Source organism: Balaenoptera acutorostrata, chromosome 15, assembly GCF_949987535.1.
Source record: "Balaenoptera acutorostrata chromosome 15, mBalAcu1.1, whole genome shotgun sequence".
In the NCBI taxonomy this organism is placed as follows: domain Eukaryota; kingdom Metazoa; phylum Chordata; class Mammalia; order Artiodactyla; family Balaenopteridae; genus Balaenoptera; species Balaenoptera acutorostrata.
The window spans coordinates 3548090-3571009 of NC_080078.1; the positions used below are offsets into that span (position 1 = coordinate 3548090).

The 22920-nt window shown below is 58.4% G+C and overlaps 1 protein-coding gene across 1 annotated transcript in view; it reads left to right on the forward strand.

Moving 5' to 3' along the window:
* Nucleotides 1-22706, forward strand: part of FOXK1 (forkhead box K1) — a 67134-nt gene extending 44428 nt beyond the window's left edge. The window contains exons 2-9 of the mRNA XM_057528435.1: nucleotides 529-714; nucleotides 10789-10945; nucleotides 11398-11544; nucleotides 12082-12275; nucleotides 13533-13699; nucleotides 13807-14091; nucleotides 14930-15154; nucleotides 15747-22706. Of these exons, the coding sequence (XP_057384418.1) occupies nucleotides 529-714; nucleotides 10789-10945; nucleotides 11398-11544; nucleotides 12082-12275; nucleotides 13533-13699; nucleotides 13807-14091; nucleotides 14930-15154; nucleotides 15747-16006 (1621 nt within the window). The 3' untranslated portion in view covers nucleotides 16007-22706. The remainder of the gene's footprint in view (nucleotides 1-528; nucleotides 715-10788; nucleotides 10946-11397; nucleotides 11545-12081; nucleotides 12276-13532; nucleotides 13700-13806; nucleotides 14092-14929; nucleotides 15155-15746) is intronic.
* Nucleotides 22707-22920: the final 214 nt, after the last annotated feature.

The window sequence follows — 22920 nt, forward strand, 5'->3', positions numbered from 1 at the left end:
GCCGGTTCCCGGTTCCCTCGGGTTCCAGGCGCTTCCTCCGAGACCCCCGCCGGCGCCTCTGCAGGTGGCGCTGCCGCTTTTCCCAGGCAGCGCTCGCTTTCCATCTTCTGGGTGACGGGCATCTGTCGTTAAAACGCTGCCCTGGAGGTGACCGTGGCGTTTCGGTTTCCCAAGGAGCGTTCTCTGCGCGGTGCTGGATCCACGCGGCGAGCGTGGCAGACAGGAAGCCGGCTGGCCGGCTGGAGCCCGTGTGGGAGGGGACGCCAGGGGGCTTGTCCGGGTCGGAGGTCTTGCTGTCGCACGCGTGGTGGGGGGAGCCCGGTGCCCTCGCCGGCCTGTCCCGAGGGAAGCGGAGGTGGCGCGGTTTGGGCGCAGGTTTGGGCACGTGTGCGCATGCGGCGTGGTCGGAACGCGCACTGGCTGGTGACGGCGGGCGGCGTAGACGCGGCTGGTGACGGCGGGCGGCGTAGACGCTCCGGGACACCTCTCCCCCGCTGGGCCTAACATCGCGCTCCCCTCCCGTTGCAGGTGCACCTTCCGCTTCCCCAGCACGGCCATAAAGATCCAGTTCACGTCGCTGTACCATCAGGAGGAGGCCCCGGCGTCCCCCCTCCGGCCGCTCTACCCGCAGATCTCCCCGCTGAAGATCCACATCCCGGAGCCGGACCTCCGGAGCCTGGTCAGCCCCGTCCCCTCCCCGACTGGTACCATCAGGTGAGTGGCCTGGCCCCCCTCACGCGGTTGCCTCTGCAGAAGCCGGGCCCTGTGCTTTAGAACGCGGCCGAGAAGGAGGAAAGTGATACGGGTGTTCTGTGTTCCATACAATATCAAGTATGTTTCTGGAAAATTGCACATGGATGGAAATTTTGAAACTATTTTAAGTGCATCAAGGGACCTGAGGACTTAAATAAACTCTCTGGAGAATTCTTTTATAAAGTGAAGAATCACTACTTAATTAGTCACTTTTCCAGTTTGAAATTTTATATACTAGGGTCTTTTAAAACAAGCTTAGGTATCAGTTTTTAAAGACAGTGAAACTGTTTAAAAGGAATATTTGTATACCAGGATTTGGTGGACCAGGTTTTTCTAAACTGTATTTGTAGGAATCCTGTGCGAAATTTTAGAAATTAATCTAGAGTTTGAAGAAAGAGAAGTCCTCGAACTTTCTCATCCTTGTTGTGTTATACAGAGAGGGTCCCTGCGGGAAGGTCTGAGGGTGAAGTGTGTAACCAGAGACTGGGGAGGTGGCTGGTGAGCTGTCCCCTCTCAGGGGCACAAGTACTTTTGCGACAACAGGGGTCCTGTGCCTTCTTCCCCTTGTGTCATAAAACATGTTGACAGACATGGACTTGAGGATCAAGATTTAATAAACTTTAAAATAGTTTACCGCTTCATTAAGGACATTCTAAAACAAAGCTGGCCTTTCCCTTATTGGTATGTGCGGCCCTGGCGATGCCACGAGCACCAGTGCCTTTGGTGCCGGTGCCTCGGTTCCTGCCACGCACTGCGCTTGCCACCGCGGACTGGGCAGCGTCAAACGTCAGCCCGTGGAAGAGGCAGGGCGTGTCTCGGTGTCGCCACGAAGCCAGTTTCGGCCTCACACGCCCCCTGAAATGGTTTCGGGGCCCCGGGGTGCCTCTGGGAGCCACACTCCGAGAAGCGCTTCCCAGCAGAGCTCGAGCTTTGCGTCCCTGAGTCTTACCAGGTCTCTCCTCTGGCTGACCAGCCAGGCTCGTGGTCCCTGGTCTGGCACCTTGAAGGGTTACACTTAGAAGCCCAGATGGGTTAATCATGGCATCACCACTGGTTTCACTTGTGCCTTTTGTTTTCCTCCCATGATGTGTCGAGTCATTTGCACTGAGTTGCTTGGAGTCAATTTCCTCCCGAGCCAGTGAGCGGGCGGGCGCGTTTCTCTTACGGAGAGAAAGCTCAGGGACAGCTTTGAAATGTCACGGACCTGAATTCTGGTTCTGGCCGCATCTCCAGTTGGTGGGAGAACTGGGGGCAGGTCTCTGCAGCCTCCTCGGGCTTCGTTTTCTCCCTCAGTGAATCCCTCCAACATCGCAGACGTCTGGGATGCCAAGGAGGAGCAGTGAGTGATGGAGACCCGCTGTATGCCAGGCCCTGCGCTCAGCCACTGGACATGTGTTGTTTTATTTAGTCCTTAGGGATTTACGAGAGATTTTTTTCTTTAGTTCTTTCCAGGTTTCCAGCAATAGCTCTGTTCTCAAACCCGAAATTTAGCATGTCATCTCACTGTTCTTTGAGACGTGTGCCTTGAAAATAATCTAAAACATGAGGGCTCCACTGGAGTTAACGATGAAGTTGTGCTATGAAAATGCTCTTGCACTTACTTACATGTGTATAATTTATGCATAGATAAAAAATTCTGTGTAGTAAACTGAAGCAGGCACTTTGGAATACAGTCTGGCAGGTCCTCAAAATGTTAAAGGGTTACCTTAACCGCCCAGCAGCTCCCTGGATCGTGAGGTCTCCGTGGAAACTCATCCACAAGGGTTCATGGCAGTGTTATTCATAGCAGCCCCCAAAGTGGAAACAGCTCACGTGTCCATCAGCTGCTGAGTGGAGAGAAAATGTGTTCCAGCCACGGGGTGGAGGGTTATTCTGGCATAAAAAGGGATGAAGTGCTGACACCTGGTACAACATGGATGACCCTTGAAAACATGATGCAAAGTGAAAGCAACCAGTCCCCAGAGACCACACATTGTGTGATTCTGTTGATAGGAAATGTCCAGAATAGGCAAATCCTTAGAGAAAGAAAATAGGCTGCCAGGGGCTGGGGGGTTCAAGGGAGTGGGGCTGCTCGCTGTCAAGGAGTTTCTTTCTGGGGTGACGGCAATATTGTGCGATGAGGTGATGGTCACACAACTCTGGATGCACTAAAAACCACTGAATTGTATGCTCGAAACGGGTGAATTGTGTAGTGTGTGAATTATAGCTCAGAGAAGCTGATAAAAAAGCTTGTATGCACTGACACCTTTATCCAGTAGCACCTCAAGAGTAGCTGCAGGAGCAGTGGCCAAGTGTGTTTTACGTGCCGTTGGGAGCCAGACAGGCGTGTGGGCCTCGGAGCCCTTCCACGCCTGGTGAAACCAGAGCCCGCGGTCAGCCTTAGACTGGCGTGGGGCTGCTAATAATCAGTTCATAATCCGGCCACGTCGACGCTTTTTTTTTTTTTTTTTTTTGCGACGCTTTTTAAGAAAGAAAAATGTTTTGGTTTGTACCTGGAGGTCTTCATAAAATAAATATAATTCCCAGTAACATTTTGAATAAAAACAGTGGCCAGCAGGCTGAGCTAGTGCAGCAGCTCCACGTGCTGCGGCCGCCTGTGTGTTAGGAGGCGCCGGCGGTTCTAAAGGGGCGTAGATGGCGTCACCGAGCAGAATGAGGCCGGTGTCCCTGCGCAGTTCTGGGAAGTCGCGGCCATGTGACTGTGGAGACCCCGGGCCCGAGTGGGGCTTGGGGCGCCGGGCCGCCGGGGGCACCCGCCTCTGGTCTTCATCCGGTAGAACAGCTTTGCGGGGAAAGTAGTAACTTTGAGACTGGCTCTTTCACTCTTGGGCCTTTAAGTGTCACAGAAAAGGATTTCTGTTTACATCCGTTTATCTTGGCCCCGCGGAATCCGATTGCCCGCTGGAAACCTCAGAGGCCCTTGAGGTTTTGCTGCCCAGATCCTTTTACGGTGCGCCCGGCGCAGGCGCGGGACCGGCGTGTTTACAAACAGCTGCCTCCCCCCACCCCGCCCGGGCACCCTCCCTGCGCCCGTCCGTCCCTACGCCCGCCACCCCCCCCCGGGGCCCCCTCCGCGGCCCCCTCCGCGGCCCCCTCCGCAATCCCCGCCCCCGCGACCCTCCCGCGGCCCCCACCGCCTCCGCCCCGCCCCTCCCCGCCGCGGTCCCCATTTGGAGCGTCTGAGCGCGCTGCCCGGTTGGCCCGCTCGCCCGGCGGCTCAGCTGCAGAGGCTCGCAGGCCTCGGCCTGGGTCGGCCTCCTCCGGCTCTGGGCCCGTCCGTCCTCTCGAGGTGTGGGGAGCGAGCGGCTGCACCTGTAGGAGCGGCCCCGCCCTGCCCTGCTGACCCGCCCCCCCCTCCTTTCCCTGGTGGCCGGGCGGGGGCGGGGGCGGGGGCGGGTTCTGCGGGGTTTTTTCCCTGCGCTGAAGTCCTCCACCCAGAAAATGAATGATCTCTCTTGTTAAGAAAAATGCTGAAATTCAACCAGAGGAAGGGAGCAGCACAGAAAGAGAGCAGCTAATTTATACTAAGAGTAAGCTTTCAGAAGCTATTTCTTGAGGAAGGCGTTTCTTAATTTTTGTAGTACAGAGATCAAAACCAAAAGTAATTTGTGTTGTGGAATTTGGCCAAGGTTAGCGGAACCCTGTAGGAAATAAAAATTAAGCAACCAGCCTCAGAACCTAAACCATTTTTAACCATGACCTTCCAGCCCACTCCTGCTTCACCGCTGCGCGAGATTCAGTCCTAACTCACTTCGCAGTGTTAAGTGTCTTTTGAGTTGGCAGGTTGTCGAGTTGGCTGTTGGAAGGTCTTTGTGTTTCTGGCAAACTTTGGATCCTTCCTTGAGAGTGATTTATTCTGTTGCGAAGTTTCCAGCTGCAGCGTTTCCTCAGTTCCCCCGAGTGACCCAGAGAGGAAGGTGCCTGCGCAGTGGGGAGCCCTGCCTGGCTGGTCTGGGAGACCCACCGTCAGTGGGCACCTGTGGCCCTCGCACCCCCCAGCCCCACTCACACCCACCTGGTCCCTTTCCCCATCTGAAAACTTGGGAGAAATAAAAATTGGTTCATCTGCACAGAAAGGTGTGGCCTTCCGTGTTCTTTATAGTTTTCCTTCTGCCTACATCCGTGCCAGGGTGTTTTTTGGCGTTAAATTGTTGAGAGGAGGTCGACCGGACTTGTGCTTTAGCCTCGGGTCCGTTGGGGCGGCTGTTCCCCTGCTCTCGGGCACATCTTCGGGGGATGGGTGCCACGTAACGTGTTCTTGGCTGTGCCTTCTGGGCGAGGCCCGGCCTGGTGCCCTGCCGCCGAGAGCCCTTCCTTTCCAGGTTGCGGCTCTGGGTTTCCGGAAGCAGGCAGAGCCTGGAGGAGGACTTGAGGGAAGCATGGGCCCCCCGCCCGGATCTGCCCTCTGCTCAGAGGGAGATGCACCTGGTACTTCTGGGTTCAGGCCGGTTCGCTCATTGTTCTCACTGGGACAAGGTGTGTTTCATAAATGAGTTAACCTTTTAAAATAGTGCCCCAGGATTTCACAGCACTGAGTGTCTCTTAGCGAGCACAGGTGTTCTTAAGAGACTGGCCTCTGTTTCCCTTTATTTTCCCCCGGATTACAGAAATATTACAATATATGTGCACTCTACAAAACTGAAATGTTTCAGAAAATAAAAACCGTGCAGTGACATTCTTGGAGAGGAGTCCATGTTTGCAGGTGCGTCTTCTCTGAACATGCCCGAGAGCTTGTCTGACGGGTGTGAGTACTTGTGACCCCTCCCCAGAAAGGTCCTTTGGAGCTCAGAGTGTCCTGCAGCTTGTTTTTTCTCCTGTCCCTCTGTGTCTCGGGCTCCTTTCTGTGTCACTGCCTCGCTCGTGGCTGCACAGTGGACTGTTTGACGTGTCGTGTACTTGGTTGACCAGTTCCCCACCGAGGGCCAGACAGCTGTTTCCAGTTTCTTAGTTTCCTGGGTCTGAAATCGCCTCTCTGAAGTGTCTAAACGGTCTGTGCTAAGGCCATGGAACCCTCAGGTTTGATTATTTTGGTTAAAATACACTTGTTAGGGTCGTGAGCCACAAGATTTTAAGAACAGTGATAAAAATAGAGCTGTCTCTGACATACACGCCGGACCTGCGCGGTGGGCTGGGAGCTCAGTACATCCGTTCACCTCCACAGTGGTCCTGTGCAGTGTTGCTGTGTGGTATTGCCGTGTGGTGTCACAGCCTTGCCGTCCCCACTTTGCAGATGGGAGACTGAGGTGGTTCTCCAGCAGAGCGGGTAGAACGGCTGGGCTGCACGTTCAGCAGGTGCCCACAGGGAGAGAGGCGGTACTGATGTCATTCGTGTTTTTTAAAGGTTTATTCATATCAAAGTGATATGTGCACGTGATCTAAGAAAGCAGAAGATTCTGCAGGGCTGGTGATGACGAAACAGCGCCTGGCCACGCCCAGCCTGTCCTCACGCCCCTCGGCACCTACTCACCCTCTGGTGTCTCAGTGTCAGATCATCATACACTGACTTCCTGTGGGATGAAGGACTTGGCTTTTCCTCCCACCCCGTCGGCCCAACGAAATTGCATCAGAAGTGTGGGTTAGTGGCCTCAGTGCGGCTGTGTGACGGCCGCACTGCTCAGCCTCTCCCCGGCCTGTGCTCCCGCCAGTTCCAGCGGCCCCTCCTCTGTTTGGTTAGGTCTCCTGGTACCTGGGACGGCTGGCATATCCTTCCCATTTACGTCATCACCTGGAGCCCAGGCCTCCTGCCGCCTGGCCCCGAGGTGTGGGGGGCGCCTCTGACCCTGGGATCGTCCTCCACACCATCCTGGGAATCCCCTCTCTGCCAGCTCCCCAGTCTTCCCTTTCCTGATCTGCTCCTTCCTTTTATTGGACAACATCTCCTAGTCCTGGGGAAGGGGACAGGAAAGGTAAATTTTTTAATAAAAACTTCCACACCTGAAAATTATCATTATTCTCCATTCACACTAGGTAGAAGGTTATCCTGGGTAGAGAGTTCTAGGTTGGAAACGTTTTTGCTCAGAATTGATGTCGCTTTCTAGCTTCGAGTGTGTCTGTTAAGAAGTCTGATGCTCCTGTGGTCCTGGCCCTTTTGTACACAGTGTGTCCTCCTGGGGGCGGAGGGTGGGCTTGGGTCTCCGGCATCCGCAGCACCGGCCCCGTCTCAGCGGGGTGCCTAGGAGGGGGCTGGACGTTTAATGGGACCCTTTGGATCTGAAGACTCAGTTCCTACATTTCTAGGAAGTTACCTTCTTATTTCTGTGACGTTGTCTCCCCCTGCGTACTCTTCTTCTTTTCCCACCTTGCTCTTCCTCTGTCCGTCCCTTTCTCTTTTCTGCGTTCTGCTTTTCTCAAGTTTCTCCTTCCACCCTTTATTGAACTTTTATTTCTCCTCTTTTTAAAAATTGCAAGAGCATTTCCTTGTTCTCCAGATGTCCTCTTAATTGTGTCCTACTGTTGTGAATACAGCCTCTTCACCCCTTTGGGGCTGTGATCCTGCTTTGTTTTGCTTTCTCCCCGGCAACCCCCCTCCCCGCCATCTGGCGTCCTCCGCGAGCCCCTCCTCTGTGTGTTGCCCGTGTCCTGTCTGGCCCAGCTGCCCTCCATCCAGGCAAACGAGGCACAGGGCCAGGGTGGAGGGGCCACGCTGCCCCCGCGCCTGGGCGGCCCACGTTCCCACCTCCATTTCAGATCCATTCCCACTTCCTTTTTTTTTTTAATTATAATTTTTTTCTGTTGAAAAGTCCTTCTACGGCTTGGAACCGATTTGAGGCAAATTGTGCCATAAGCAGATTTTCTTTAAGTGGCTGAAGCGCTTTATAAACAAGTAACACTGACAGAAAATGTTTCTGGTGCGGGACCAGCAGGACTTCCTTCCCAGGAGGCTGGCTCGGGAGGGGCAGGACCCAGAGCCTCCCGCCTGCGCGCTTTGCTGAGGCCCAGGCGGAGCCGGACCGCCAGGCGTCTGAGCGGGGCGGCAAGGGCCACGCCGTGGGGACGGCAGGAGCCCGGACGAGGCTCAGCACGTCTCTGGGGACAGTGGCCTCTGGTCAGATCTGCTTTTCTCAGCTCAGGCTCTCACCCGCGTAGTGGGCCTGGGCGCTCTCTCTCCGTCAGGCTGCTGTGAATACGGGGTGAGGTGTGGTCCCAGGTGTGTCCTGAGCGGTCACAGGAGTCGTGTTCTGGGCCTGGACTGTCCCAGGGCCCGGCACGTTTGTCCTGGTGAGACGGTGGCCCAGATGCAGGGCAGCCGCTGGCAGGACCGGCCAGCCATGAGCCATCTCCACTCCTGACCCGAAGCCCTTCTTGCCTGAACGGAAATGTGACTTAGGAATTGTTTTTCCGTAAAAGGGGGGTTGGGGGGGGGGTCAGTGACTGATGTCCTAAAGTGCGTCTTCCACGTCGTTCCCACTTGCAACCCTCAAGGTGGGAAGAACGGTGTTTATCACGTGAGGTCGGGCAGTTCCAGGCTGCTTGGCCTCTGCTGCTTTACCCCGTCGCAAATCAGACTTCCCCCACCCCGGGCACTTGGGGGTCCCTGCAGCGGGCGGCTCTTTGCTGAAGCCTGGCGTCCCAGGGGGCCCGGCATTTCCTCTCCCCCACCCCTCTAGAGACGACGTGTGTGTTTATACTGTAGGAATCTTTCCTATTTTGCTGATTGTCAGGGACTTTGCAGAGGACTAGGAAACTCCCTCGGGGGACACTCAGTGTCTTGGTCGGTTTCCCCAGGGTGGGACACGCCCCCCGGACGCCCAGACCCCCGCCACACACACACACACCCCCACGAGGCCCGCCTTTGACTCGCGTGTTCTCAGCCCAGAGACGTCCTGCTCACCTCCTTCCTCCTCTGCTCCTGCCCTCCGGACGTGTGACGCCAGGGCGGCGGGGTACCAGGCACAGCCCTCTGGGCCGAGGCCAGCCTGCAGTGACAGCTGAATGGGGTTTATTGAGGTCTGTGCGGCGGTGTGCACGAACGCACGTTCTCCGGGCCGGGCCTGCTGGGCCCTCTGGGCATCAGCGGTGCCCTGTCCCCGCGGATGCTTCCCCAGGAAGGGTTTGTCAGCACAAGCCTGCCACGTCGTAGAAAGTGGCGTGGAGGCTGCCCGGCCTCTCCTCCCGTTTGCGAGCCAGCCTTGCCAGCCCGCTGTTCATTATTTCCACTAGAAATCATTCTGTGGGGGATGACAGACTTTTCTCTGGGTTTTGCTTTTTGAGAGTTAGATATAAATTTCCTATGATCTTTTACAAAATATGGACTTGGGACAGGCAGTGGATCCCCGGTGCCCAAGCCCAGAAGTCGCTGTCTGTCGTCTGCACTGGTCAGGGTGCCCCGTGGGTCACAGAGGTCAGATGTCAGCGAGGTTTTCCCAGATAAGCCCTGCACTGTCTGTTTCCACCAACCTGGACGTTTCCTGATCTGTCCTGAGGCCGGTGTGTTTCCGGGGGACGGTTCTCGCCCCCTGTGGTCAGAGCATGGGCCAGGCGTGGTGTTTCGGTTCACCTGTGTGCAAGTCCAGAAGGGGCGCTGAACGTGTCTGGGACTGGAGCTGGCGCGCCGGCGCTTCCGTGCTGGCGGGTCCTGCAGCACCACGTCGGTGGAGGAAGCAGGGCAGAGAGGCTTCAGGAAGCCCCTCCCCCCAGCCCCCATCAGGGTTGCGCCTTCATTGAGCCACTGTGCCATGGCATTTGGTTCCCGGATGGACGCATTTGGAAGACCTGACGCTGAGTGTGTGAGCACGTCACTAGTAAGGCGCCTTCTCTCCCCTCCTGCCTTACTTTATAAGCTTGGGTTTTGTATGTTTCGTTCAAAATGAAATTCAGAAAGAGCTGCTTTTATTACTGCATGCTACCTTACGGTCGTTGGTTAAAATTTCTGTACTCACAGGACTTACTGTCTCCATGTTTGGGGAATCTAGTGGGGAGGAGAACAAGAATTCTCAAAAAAAAAAAAAAAAAGATTCCTTATAATTTCTACATAGATTGCAGATTCCTGACCAAAAAGGGGTAATTACCGACTGTAGCGGAATTCACCATTCATATCAACTGCCAGGTTTCTCCCAGTCTCAGTGTTTTATTTTTTTGTTCTTCCCTTCCCGTGTTTAGTAACGATCTCCTGAGCCCCTCCTTCCAAGCCGCAGACGGCTCCCCCTTCCGAGGAGCTGGGCAGGGAAGCCGGTGACGGCAGTGCAGCCGGAGAGGAGGCGCTGCGTGTGTGTCCGGGAAGGTGGCACAGAGAGCTTTCACAGGAGCTTGGCTTGTGGGGATTTGGGGGGCGTCTTGTCATTTGGACAATGGCGGGAACGCCTGGGCGCGTTGGGAGAATGGAGGGCGACTTCCGGGGGTGCTGGTGGATGCGGGCAGGCTGGCCTCAGCACTTACGGGGATAAGCGGAAGGAGGCCGGGCAACCCCGGGCTCTCGGTCAGCTCTCAGCAGGGACACTTTTTACCTGGGTTTGGGACCCACTTTCAGAGCTTGTGTGGATTTTCTCGGAATACTTGTAACTTACAAGATCAAAATTGCGACATGGTTTGAAGACCGCAGCCCACCTTGTTAGCAGCGGGAACTGGGCCCCGCCCGTGGCTGGCGGGCCCCGCTGTGCCAGCTGCAGGGCAGCGGGGACAGACCGCAGACAGCTCGGGCCGTGCGGGCTGAGACCCGGAGTGGGAGCTCCGATGTGTCCCGCCCACGGATTGGCTTGCAGTTTCCAACCGGAGAGGAGCCCCCCCCACCCCCCCCCACCCCCGGAACCCGTGGGTTGAGGCGGCGACCTTGACGGTGGGCGCCACGGGCCTGGGAACCGGTCGGGGAGGCGGGCACTGTGCTTCCCCGCGTCCTGGCCTCTCCTCGGGCGCCATCGTGTGGCCGTCACCCGCCCAAGTCCCCTGGCCGCCCTCGGTGCGGTGTCAGGACAGTGGGGGTGGGGCAGTGCCATGAGCTCCGGCCCCCCCGCGCCCTCCGGGGGTCCGGACATCCTGTAGCACCGGGCCCGCCTCCTCGGCTCAGGGTCAGAACTCAGGACGTGTCCTTTCTCTCCGCAGTGTCCCCAACTCCTGCCCGGCCAGCCCCCGAGGGGCCGGGTCCTCCGGCTACCGCTTCGTCCAGAACGTGACCTCGGACCTGCAGCTGGCGGCGGAGTTCGCCGCGAAGGCCGCCTCGGAGCAGCAGGCCGACGCGTCCGGAGGCGACAGCCCCAAGGTCTCAGCCCTCGGCGCGTTGGCCGGTGCCCGGGCGTGGGGTGCCGGCGTCCCTGCCCCTCCCTCCCTCGGCCTCCCCTCGTCCCTTCCACGGGGGCGGGATGGCTCCGAGCGTAATTACAGTCTCTGAGAAGAATGTCAGACTCTCGCCTTACAGCTTTGTCTTAGTTCGTTCCCATCTGACCACTGTTTTTAAATCAATTTGCAGAGGAGGTGAGAAATTTCAGAATTAAACTATGAATAAACCTAATTTTTACCCCCATGAGGGAGACACTGCTCTTCCTAGCTTAAACCACGTGGATTAAACAAGAGGAGGTCGTGGGGATTGGTTTTAGCGGAGACCCTGCAAATCCGCGCCCTCATTGGAGGGTTTTCTCCATGAGCAGGTGGCCTGGCGGGGGGCCGGACCGGAAGCGTCTTTCCGGGCTAACCCCACGCTGGCTGTGTCCTCAGGACGAGTCGAAGCCGCCGTACTCCTACGCACAGCTGATCGTGCAGGCCATCTCCTCGGCGCAGGACCGGCAGCTGACGCTGAGCGGCATCTATGCGCACATCACCAAGCATTACCCGTACTACCGGACAGCCGACAAGGGCTGGCAGGTGCGGCGCGCCTGGGCCCCGACTTTACGAGCCCCGGGGGCTGGGGGCTCGTTCCCCGGACGGCTGCGCCGTGTCCAGAGTGAGCACCCCCTTGGGTCCGGAAACGTTCCCACGCTCGGTGCGCCGGCTTCTCCTGCGCTAACTTGGAAACACGCTGTCCCCGCTCTTTCCAGACGGTTTCTTGTGTGGGTTCACAAGACCGTCGCCGGCCTTGGCCACAGCCAGCACGTCACAGCCGCTCAGGTCTCCTCCATGGCCACTCTGTCCCGTTGGCTAGTTGGTTCAGTATGAGCTCTGAGCTGGGCGTCTCCCAGACCAGGGCTTGTCCTTCTGTTTCGCTTCCTGTATAAGGGGTGGTCGTGAGCCTGTGCTGAGTTTTCACAAGAAAAACCACTGTGAAACCCCTGTCCTTCCCCAGTGAGCCGCCCCCCGCCCCCGAGGAGACTTCTCCGGCCCAGACCCGAGGCCGTGGTCTCCCGGCTGCTGTGCTCAGGTCTGACCCACCGTGACCAGTGACTCTCTCTGCTTTGCCCACAGAATTCCATCCGCCACAACCTCTCTCTGAACCGCTACTTCATTAAGGTCCCTCGCTCCCAGGAGGAGCCCGGGAAGGGGTCCTTTTGGCGGATAGACCCCGCCTCCGAGGCCAAGCTCGTGGAGCAGGCGTTCCGGAAACGGAGGCAGCGGGGCGTCTCCTGCTTCCGCACCCCCTTTGGGCCGCTGTCGTCCAGGTAAGTCCCCGCCCCACCGCCCCCGGGGGCCGTGGCCACTCAAACCTCCTCACTGGTTTTTGGAGAGACCGGCTCAGGCCTGGCCAGCCCTGCGGTAGGCAGTGAGCAGGCACGGCAGCTGGTCCTCCACGTCGGTTCTCGGACGCTGGGGTGATGCGCAGTGGGAATGGGGGGAGACGGAGGAACGGAGGCGGATGAGGGCCCCCTCCTGCTCATCTGACTCGACCACCTCTTACAGGCCCTGTCTCCAAGGAAGGCCCCCTTCTGAGGCCCTGGAGGGTAGGACCCCAGCATGTCTTTGGGGGACACGGTTCAACCCCGTGACCAACACTGCTTGTCACGTGTAGACAAGCCTGCCGGCCAGCTGGGAATAGTGACTGGGCCTGCGCTGTGTGTCCAGCGCTGCCCAGGGAACCCCTGTAGAGAGTGTCCGTAAGGGGGCCCGTCCTCAAGGTCACACTGGTCGTTGGGAACCTGTTCTTGTGCTGGTAGAACTTGCATTGGGGCGGGTGGGGCTCGGGAAGGGAGACCCCAGGCCAGGAGGAGAGCTCAGCCAAAGCTTGGTATGCGCCACGTCTCAGGGAGAGAAGGCAGGGGTGCCTGTGCTGGGGATGGAGGAGCAAAGCCGGATTAGACAGGCCCCGATGGGAGTTCGGGCCCTCACGGTGAGAGTCAGGGCCGTCACAGACGCGAGGACTGGAGAGTGACCCGGTGGCTACCAGGTTGAGCGTCAGACCAGTCAGATGAGGCGGCTAGGCCTGGGTCGGGGATGGTCTTGCTGTCCAGCCCATCCCGGCAATGCTCTGGGCAGGAGCTGGGCAAGGTGCTCGATTTTAGACCCAGGCGAAGTGTTCTGTGGATTATTATCTGTGTGAGACAAAACGGCTGGGCTCCCAACATGTGCTTTGCTCTCCGGGTGTCAGTTTGTCCAGGGGGAGGTTGGTGCCCATCCCAGCAAAGCTGCTGTTTTTCACCCAGAAGCCCGAGCCGCTTTCCTGGGAGGCTGGCCCGGGCCTTCAGGAGGTAAACGCTCTGGATCGTGGCCTTCGCTGGGCCTTTAAACACTGGGTGATGTTACGTGTACCGGGCAGAGTGCCAGGGTCGGAAGTCCCTCGCGAGGACAGAGAAGCATCAGGAAAAGTTGGGCAAAGGCAGCATGTAGGGCATGGGTGTTGAGACGTCTCCCGTTCTGATAAGTGCCGTCTTCGTTTCTTGTCGTACGTACTCACTGCTGTGGTCCTGTCTCCCCCCTCCTAGGAGCGCCCCAGCTTCACCCACCCACCCCGGGCTCATGTCCCCGCGTTCCAGTGGCCTGCAGACTCCAGAGTGCCTGTCCCGGGAGGGCTCACCCATTCCGCATGACCCTGACTTTGGGGCAAAGTTAGCTTCTGTTCCCGAGTATCGGTATTCCCAAAGCGCACCCGGTAAGAAGGGTCTTGTCCTCTGGTCTGATGTGGCGGAGCTCGGAGCCGCGCCCCACCCAGGAAGGGAGCACACGGGGGTCTCCGCTGACCCGCGTCCTCCTCCGCAGGCTCTCCCGTCAGCGCCCAGCCGGTGATCATGGCCGTGCCGCCCCGACCGCCCAATCTGGTGGCCAAGCCCGTGGCCTACATGCCGGCTTCCCTAGTGACGGCCCAGCAGCCCTCGGGCCACGCCATCCACGTGGTGCAGCAGGCGCCCCCTGTCACCATGCTCAGGGTGGTGACCACCTCCGCCAGCTCCGCCAACGGATACATCCTCGCCAGCCAGGCCTCGGCGGGGGGCGCCCACGAAGCGGCGGGCACGGCCGTGCTGGACCTGGGCAGCGAGGCGAGAGGTAACGTCGCCAAGCGGTCCCTCGGCGGGGACGTGGGTCTCCAGAAGGTGGAGCCGTCAGCTTGGGCCAGGGGGGCTGCAGAGCCCAGGCGTGGGGCACAGGCTATTCTGGGCGACAGTGGCTCCCGGGCTGCGGCCGCTTCTCCCCACTCCTGTTTTTGGGGAAGCACGTCCTGTGAAGCAGCACTGATTATCCTCTGCAACGCTGTTCCCTGTGTGCAGCACCTCACATGCCCAGCGCCCCCAGCTGCCCCTGAACTAGGTACGGGGACTCAGATCGGAGTTGGAGGAAGAGTCCTGTAGAACCCCCAGCAGGGGTCCTTAGAAGGCATTCAAAGTAAAAAAACAAAGTCCTGAGTTAGAAATCTGGGTCCCCGGGAATTAATGAGGTAAATGTTGAAAATGCAACCAGTGCTGTCAGAGACCCTCGAGGGAACACTTTTGCATGGAGCAGCCTCCTACTGACCGCTGATGGCTGATCTCAGCGGCTACGTCTTCTGTAATACCGTCCTAACGACACATGCGCTTTGGGAAAAGAAAACTAAGTTATGGCTCCAAGTGCAAGTCCTTTCATTCCAAATAATACACTTTTTCTCTTAGATTAAACTTGCTTTGGTTAAAGTGCAAGGTATTTAAATTTTTTCCTAAAGCCCTATTGCTTGTTTTTCTCTTGTTTCAAAACATTCCATCACTGGAAGTTTTCTGTTGAGAACCAGGGTCTTTTCCCAGTGTCCCTGCTTCAGGGCCCCCCTCCCCACGTGGACAGGCTCAGGCTGAGACGCCTGTGAGTGCCACCGCGGGTGCCACGAGTGTGGCTCTGACGCACGCTGTCCCCGCAGGCTTGGAAGAGAAGCCCACCATCGCGTTTGCCACCATCCCTGCCGCCAGCCGAGTGATCCAGACGGTGGCCAGCCAGATGGCCCCAGGGGTCCCCGGACACACGGTCACCATCCTGCAGCCGGCCACACCAGTGACCATCGGGCAGCACCACCTTCCGGTCCGGGCCGTCACTCAGAACGGCAAGCACACCGTCCCCACGAGTAGTCTAGCCGGCAGCGCTTACGGTGAGGCCCTGCCCGGCGTCCGCTTCCTGGCCTTAAGCTCTGTGGTTTGACCAGGGTCAGTGCAGCAAGAACATTTTCCCAGTTAATGCGGTCATCCATTCAGTGTATTGAGCACCTGCTATGTGCCAGGCACTGGGGTACGATGCCAGGGTAGCCCCGAGGGAACAGGCAAAATCCCCAGGTCACGGAGCTCATGCCCTGCTAGGGGGATAGAGGTCGGAGAGGGAAGTGAAACGGCACTGGCGCCCTGAGCGCCACGCAGGAGGGTGTGGGGAGGTCTGGGGGGAGAGAGCTCCATGGTGCGGGCAGGCCCTGCCGGAGGGGAGGCGGGAGCCAGCGGGGTGTCTAGAGGGATACACACACACAAGCAGCAGCACGAGGAGGAGACAGGGACGGAGGCCCCTGGGGCGGGGAGTGGGCCGGGGTCCAGGAGGGGCTGGCGGCCAAGTGCTGCCGCTGGCTTTAACCCAGAGGTGCCCGGCGTGCCAGGGAGCTGGGCCCCTACGTCCCTTGGCCCTCGTGTGGCCACGCAGGACAGACGAGCGCTGCTCCCAGCCGGCCTCCCAACGTGACTCTTTCTCCTCCGCCCTAGCCCTCGCCAGCCCCCTGCAGCTCCTCGCGGCTCAGGCTAGCTCGTCCACCCCGGTGGTGGTCACGCGTGTGCGCGAGGTGGGGCCTGAGGAGCCGGCAGCAGCGGCGGCCCCCAGCACCGCCGCCACCGCCCCCTCCGCTTCGCCCCCCGGGGAGCCCGAGGTCAAGAGGTCCCGAGTGGAGGAGCCCCTGGGGACCGTGACCACGCAGGCCGGGGCGATTGCGGCTGCTGGCCCACAGGGCCCCGGGACCGGGGAGTGACGTCGCCCGCGTGGAGGTGGAGCGGGACACACGCCAGAAGGAGCTCTGGAGCTGGGCCGAGGCGGCCGACACCACCGCCGCTCGGGACCGAGATGAGGGGGCTCCACGCGGACCGCGCTCGGGGCCACACAGGCAGGACTCCTCCGTCCACGTGCACCCGGACACGCGCATCCTCCCGGCATCTTGTCTCCTGCCCCCGCTCTGGTTTAAGACAAAAACCCATAAACGTGTTCAGACAGCTGATCGTACGGTTCTGGGAATTCTTTGTGTTCGTTTCCTTCTCCCCCAGCAGCGCCTTTTCTCCCCGTGCCTTTCGTCCAGGGCGTGGGGAGAAGGTTGTAGCTGAGCGTCTCCGGGAACACGTCCCGGCGGCCCCGACCCCCACAGGAGCCAGGCTCCCAGAGCAGCCTTCGCCCCGAGGACGAGACAGAGACGCAGCCTGGTGCGGACGGGCCTCCGAAGGAGAGCACAGGCCTGGGGATCCAGCCCTGTTTGTAAGAGATTGGAAAGAGGCGAGAGAAAGGCAGCACCGCCGGATTTCAGACTGTCCTATGGTTTCTTCTTCTAAAAGCGACATAGAAAGTATTGGCATTAATGGGACGGAGGGGAGGCGCCTGGTTTGGCTTTGGGCCCCAGGTGTTTCTGGTTTTGCTGAAACACGGAATTCAGGCTTCATCGTCAACCTGAGACAGACACAGAAGGGATCATCTGTTTTTGCGGTTTTCATCTGTAGACAGTTTAGCAGCTGTAGGTCTGGGCTTCTTACTGGCATTAATCCCACGGAGAGTAAACTTGCCGCTCTGTCTGTTAACTTCAAGAAGGACTGACGGCCTCTCGGACTGGTGTTCAAGGCAGAAAGCTGTTCACACGAAAGACCCACCTGAGCCGGCGGCTGCAGCGTCTGGCCTGCGTCCCGGCCACACGGGGGACACGCGGCCACTGGTCCTCGGGGGAAGGAGGTGGCCGCTCGACAGGAGGACTGTCACGTCGAGTGGCCCCCGTTTCCCTGTGGCTCTGATGGCCGGCTGCCACGCGGCCGCTCACCAGGCTTTATCACCGGGTTCCGGTGTCTTCACCGCCCGACAGCCTGCCTGGCGTTCCCCATCGGAACCGTGTCTGCTGCCCGCAGCGCCAGAGGCCCTGGGCTCGGCCCGCAGCTCTCGCCGGCTCGGTGGGACCCCCTGCGCCCCCCGGAGACGTGAGCAGAGCAGGGGGAGCCCACAGTCCTTCAGCTTCTCTGGGAGAACGTTCTCAGGAAATGTTAAGCACGTCTCTGTGAAAAGTGGCTTTAAACGTGGCCTGGCGCCCCGCGTCGGCCCTTCCGCACGAGCTCCGGGGGCCCCGGCGGAAACGGTTCCTCCCTTACGACGCGCCGTCCGCATCAGTGCCCCGACGGCAGCGCCGCCGCAGGGCCAGGCGTGGCCAGGTGCTCTCGCTGTCGCGGCTGTCCCCGCACGCCCGGCCCGGGAAGCGCCTGGTCCGGCATCCGCGGCACTGAACCCCACGTGGGAAGGATTTCTCCTGTGACGCGGCCAAGACGGGGAGGGGGTGGCGCCTCGGCCCTGTTCCCGCCCGGTGGTGAGAGGCGCTCACGCCCCACTGACGTTCTGTGTTGTGTCGCGTGGACTGTCTTTGGCCGCGTCTGGTGTGTGTGGGCGAGTGTGAGAGCGAGTGAGGCCGAGGCGGGCGCCCCGACACCGGTGGCCTGGCCCCTGTGGGTCCTCGGCCAGGGCTCTGGGGCGGCCATCGCGTCCTTCCCCTTCGTTGCTGCTCGGTCCCGGGGCCGCGCAGGCCTCCCGCAGGGGCTTTTTGCTCACGGGCTGTCCCCGATGCCACAGGCTCGCCTCCTCGGGAGAGCTGGTGCCGCCCACGGAGGACAGGTGCCCAGGACAGCTGAGGCCACAGGACGCCCTCAGCTCCGGGCCTCGCTGCCTGGTCTGGCCAGTCTGGCCCTGACCCTGCGCTTTCCTGACTTCCGAGGTTCTTTGGTTTCTGTCTGTTATCAGCGGCGACCCCACTGTTTATTCTGGCCGTGGTTCAGGGAGAAGGGAGTGGGGGGGGGGGGTGACTGGAACCGGAAGAGAGACAGGACAGGGTATCCTTCGGTGACATTCTGCCACGTGGAGAGCTTGTGCCTTTTTAGCTCCTTCTGGGAAGGAGAAGAAGGGACCCTGTGGAGCCCGGCCTCGGGGGACCTGCCACTCCAGGTTCACGGTATGCTTCCGGATGGGCCTTTGGTCACCTGACCAGATGGCATGCGTGGCCCCCGCCAGCACTTGCCCTGGGGCTGGCAGCCAGGAGGCCCAGGAGTGGCCAGCTCCCCAAGGAAGACGCACGTGGCGGCCAGCAGGATCGCCGATGTCCTCCGATGGTTCCACACCCCCTCCCCCCGCCAAGCCCGCCCACGGGAGCAAGAGCGCCAGGCCAGAGTGACCAGGAGAACCCCCGCCCTCGGGGCCTGGCAGCCATGACCCGCCGCAAGCATGGGTGTGGCACGTGGGCTGACCCAGCCGAGGCTGGGAAAATAAGCGCAAGTAAGTCGACCTGGCCTGATCCTCGTGTCACTGCAGCCTCAGGGCACCCAAGGGCTGGAATCCGTGCCAGGCGGGTGCGGCTCGGGGCAGGGCACTTGGGCCCCTGTTGTCACAGTGGCTCCCCCTCTATCCGGATACCTGGGTCCACCTGTGCGGCTGTGCTGGACGAGTCATCACCTTTACCAGTGCCAGATACAGGAAAACACGCTCTCTGCACAGGAAGGAAGTCACGAAAATCACTGCTCTTAAGCAGTTGAGTATCTCCCCCAAGACAGTTGGGTCCAGCGTCGGAAGTGGGAAGGGCTGCACCTAGGAGCTCATCAGCTGCCCCGGAGTGGACACCGAGGGTCCCTTGTCCGCCATCTGCAGCTTTCTCTGCACGCGAAGCTCCCAGTCACACAGCGCTGTCGAGGGCAGAACCTGCGATCAGTGTTCAGTCTATCCAGCTTCACTTCTTAGGTCCGTAAAGGGTACACAGCCTGCATTTCCCGTGAGATCAGAGTCGTGCTTGTTGGGGGGGGGGGTCCCTAGGCCGGACACCGTCGTCTCTGACTCGCTCGCTGCAGGGGGGCCCTCGGTCTCCCTCCCGGGGCCTGGTTGGTTCATGTTTGGGGCTTGCTGTTTGTGGGAGTTTGGTGAAAGTGGATTCCTGAGTTGCTAAACGCTCATCGGTGATTCTCAAGCTGGAAGGGAATGGGTTTGTGGGGGGCCCCCGGGCTGCCTGGCCCCTTTCCTGGACCTCACTGGCCCTGGCGAAGGACTAGTTCAAGGTCGCAGATATCGTTCAGCTAATGCGCTTACTTCCTCTAAAGGTAGCTCTGCGTGGACCATTCAGAGTGAGCTGTGCATCTCCTCAGGCATGTTGTGAGATCTCTGTAGACAGAAACCCCTTTCTTTGGCCACTTGGAGTTCAGAAGGAGGAGAAAGACTGTTTTTTTTTGGCTTTTTACTTTGGTCAGTTTCTTCCTTTATGCAGACAAAGAACAGACCAAATGTGAGAGCATGTTAGAGAAGAGAGGTTTGTTCGCGGGGCTTTTAGGGGTTAGACTTACGTACAGTTGATGCAGGGGAATGAGCTGTTTTTCTCCAGAAGCCTCAGGTTCTGCTCTGCCCTGGGATGGCTTCATCTGGGATGAGGGACTGTCGTGCCTCCGGGAACGGGCTTCGGGCGCCACGGACCATGCGGCCGCCCCTTGCTTCAGTGCCGAGTAAACAGTGCGTGGCTTGTTCTAGAATAAGTTACCCAAAATGATCATGAGGCTCTGCAAGTAGAAACGGCCAGAGTTGCTAAACCGAGGCCCCGTCCCCACGTGGCTGACAGTGAAAGTGGCTTCTCCACGGCTGCTCGAAGCTGCCCTCGTGATCCCTCTGCCAGAGACGATGGTGTTTAATAAAAGCACCATTTAAACCGTTCACACGTGCTGCTGTAAAGGTGGGAGGGCCCGAGAGGGAGGGAGGGAGGCCCGGGGCTGGGGTGCGGTGGGCACAGCAGTGGTTTCTCTGCGTGGTCCTCAGGTTGCTTCCCCGTGTTTTAGAAACTACTCTCATCTCACAGGTTCCTTTCTCGAGGCCTTGTTTCCCACGTTAGGGTTCAAAATGCTCAGGACACAGCTCTCACCATTGCGTGTGTACCCGCCCTTCCTACCGGGGCCCCGCTTCTCGCGTTTTCTTTTACTACCAGAAGCTGCTCCCTCTGGGTCCAAGGGCGGCAGGTCTGGGCCCAATGCCTGCAGGTGTCCTCGGCCATCGGTAACCACGTGGCCCCTCGGGTGACCTTGTCCGACTGTGAGGGTCTCTGTGGAGAGCGGCCGCCCACTCTGTCCAGCCCCCAGAGTCACAGCCGCTCTGCAGTGCGGGGTGTGTGACACACCACCAGCATTTCCTCCAAACGGAAATAGAAAACGGGCCGTCTGCCAAGTGTGTTTAGGGAAAGTAGTTTTGCTCTTACGCTGCAAAGAAAGGACGGTCACTTGCCGAGTTGTCGTGCCCCCAGCACCGCCGGGCTGTCGGGGGCGTCTCTGCGGAAGGCCTCCCAGCCGGGCTCAGGCCGCAGCTCAGCCCTGCCTCCGCAGGGACGGTCCCCTCCTGCCATCAGACCGCGTCCTGCTGCACCGCCGTCGCCCCCCCCCCCCCGCCTGCCCCGGGGACACAGGGCGACTCAGCAGAGGACAGAGGTTGGAAGGGTTCGTGCCTCTAGGTGTGCCGAGACCCCTGTGTCCCCATCACATCCGAGTGGGTGTCTGAGCAGCCGCTGTGGGAGGTCCGATCTGTCGGGGAAACTGTCCCTGTTCCCGCCCTGAGCAGCACGGTGACCCTGCCGCCCGCTGACGGGAGGCCTCCTGCGGACTGGCCGCGGACCAGGAGCAGGGCGCTTGTGCTGTGTTTTCACGCGGGGCTGGAATGAAGAACTCTCCTTCGGGCGAGCGGGCCTCAGGATCCTCGGTGTCTTTTCCTTTCCCTAACGGTTTTCGCTGCTCAGTGTTTTAGAAGAATGAAGGCAGCAGTCACTTTGTTTCTAGGCTTCTTTCTTTCTCTCCAGGGAGGAGCCCCACTCAGAGGATTTCATTCATTCCTTGTACCTGCTTATCATGCTGGTAGCGATTGGGAAGAGGTCGAGAGAAGACAAAGCAGACACGCTTCTCTACCTGGGCAGACGTGCCAAAAGCTGGCTGCACGGGGCGCGCACCCCCGGCCGGATGAGCCCGGGTGTCTTCAGTTCATGCCTCCGGGTTTTAGTCTCCCTTTCGCTTCCAAGGGAGACGTGAGAGGTCTCCAAACTACTCTCGCCTTTTTGCCCAAACCCAGTTATTTTAAGAGTCAAGATAGAATTGGAAGAACTCTAGTTCATTATTCTTTATTTGAGAATCTTTTCCGGAATCGTTGGCTCATTTGATTCGTCCAGATACTTATTGGTGGTTTACTCTGTGTCAGAAACAGTAAAAAGTGCAGGGGAGGCCAGACCCGAGAGGGACATGGCCATTTAGACCTGCAACCCCCCGCCCCGGGATTAATGTTCCAGTGGTCTGACACTTTAAAAAGATTCTGTGCTTCCTGTGTAAAGGTTTTCTTACCCGCAGTAATAGGACTTGTTCCTCTGAGCTGTTGCCCAGAGCCACGAGGAGCGCTGTGACCTGTCCCCAAATTCTGAACGTATTGGCTGAGCTGGAAGGAGGCCTGTGACTCTGAAATGGATTTTTTGTGCATGAAGTTAACTGGCCTAAAGGGGATTGAACTACACCTGTGGCCTCTTAGGATCTTAGCCTCTAAATTTCTGGGTTAACTGGTCCAAAAAATTTTTTTTAATAAGTAAAAAATAGGATTTAAAACTCCAACACTTTAAGTTTGGCCCTTACCTCCTCCCCTCCCAGCTTCCTTTCAGGAAGGGCTTTCTGAATACCTGGTAGCCCAGAACTGACCTGGCTCGATTTCTAGCTCAGGACAGGGATCCGGGAGGAAAGAAGAAAGTGTGTCCCTGCTCGTGGCTTACACTCGGACCCTGACCTTGGGCAGCTTGGCGCACGTGGGGGAGGGTTAAACCCAGCACGGATTGTTCCTTCTTATCTGACTGAGAATTCTCCTGTAAAGATCATTTGGGGGGGCGGGTGCTGTTAGGGGCGTGTCTGTGTGTGAGTGGTTTTTTTGTTTTTTTTTTTATGGTGGCTGTCTAGAGTATTTTTCACAATATGTTTAATCATCAGTGCTTTAAAAAGTGGTGGTATCCTGTAGAGTGAATTAGGTCCCAGAGCACTGGATGGGAAGCTGAGGTCACATCACGTGGCCGTGTTTCACCACCTGTGAGTGTGATGGGGCCTGTGGGACATCCAGGAGGGTCGGCACAAACCCCGTCACGGGGACGAGAGGACAGGGCGGGGCCCACCGCAGCTGGGCCGGCCTGCGTTTTCATTTCAAATGGGATACAGTATTTTTTTAATAAGGAGCCATACTTTTTTTTTTTTTAAAGTTTGAGATCTGAATGTGATTTCTAATTGTACCAGACGTTAATGTTTTAAAGCTATAACAAAGTTTAAAATTTCTACTTTTTGTTTCTCATTTATTTTAACTGTTCTTTTATCTATTAAATTGTTGTATGTGGATGGGGAAGTTTTGTTTCTCCTCTTAGCATTTGTTTCTATAACCAGAAATAAAATTATATATTAAAGAAACGACACCGGGCTCTGTGTGGTCTTGGGAGCGGCAGCTCCGCCCCCTCAGCTGCGGGGAAATCGCCGCCTGCTCTCTTCGTGTTGCTGCTGGATTGACAGTCACCGGAAGGGGCCGCTTGGGCGTTTGTACCGCACACTGGCTCTGACCTGGGGTTTGTCACAAATCCATCATCTTCAAGGTTCCCTCATGTTTGTGCGTGGAACTCATCTCGTTCAG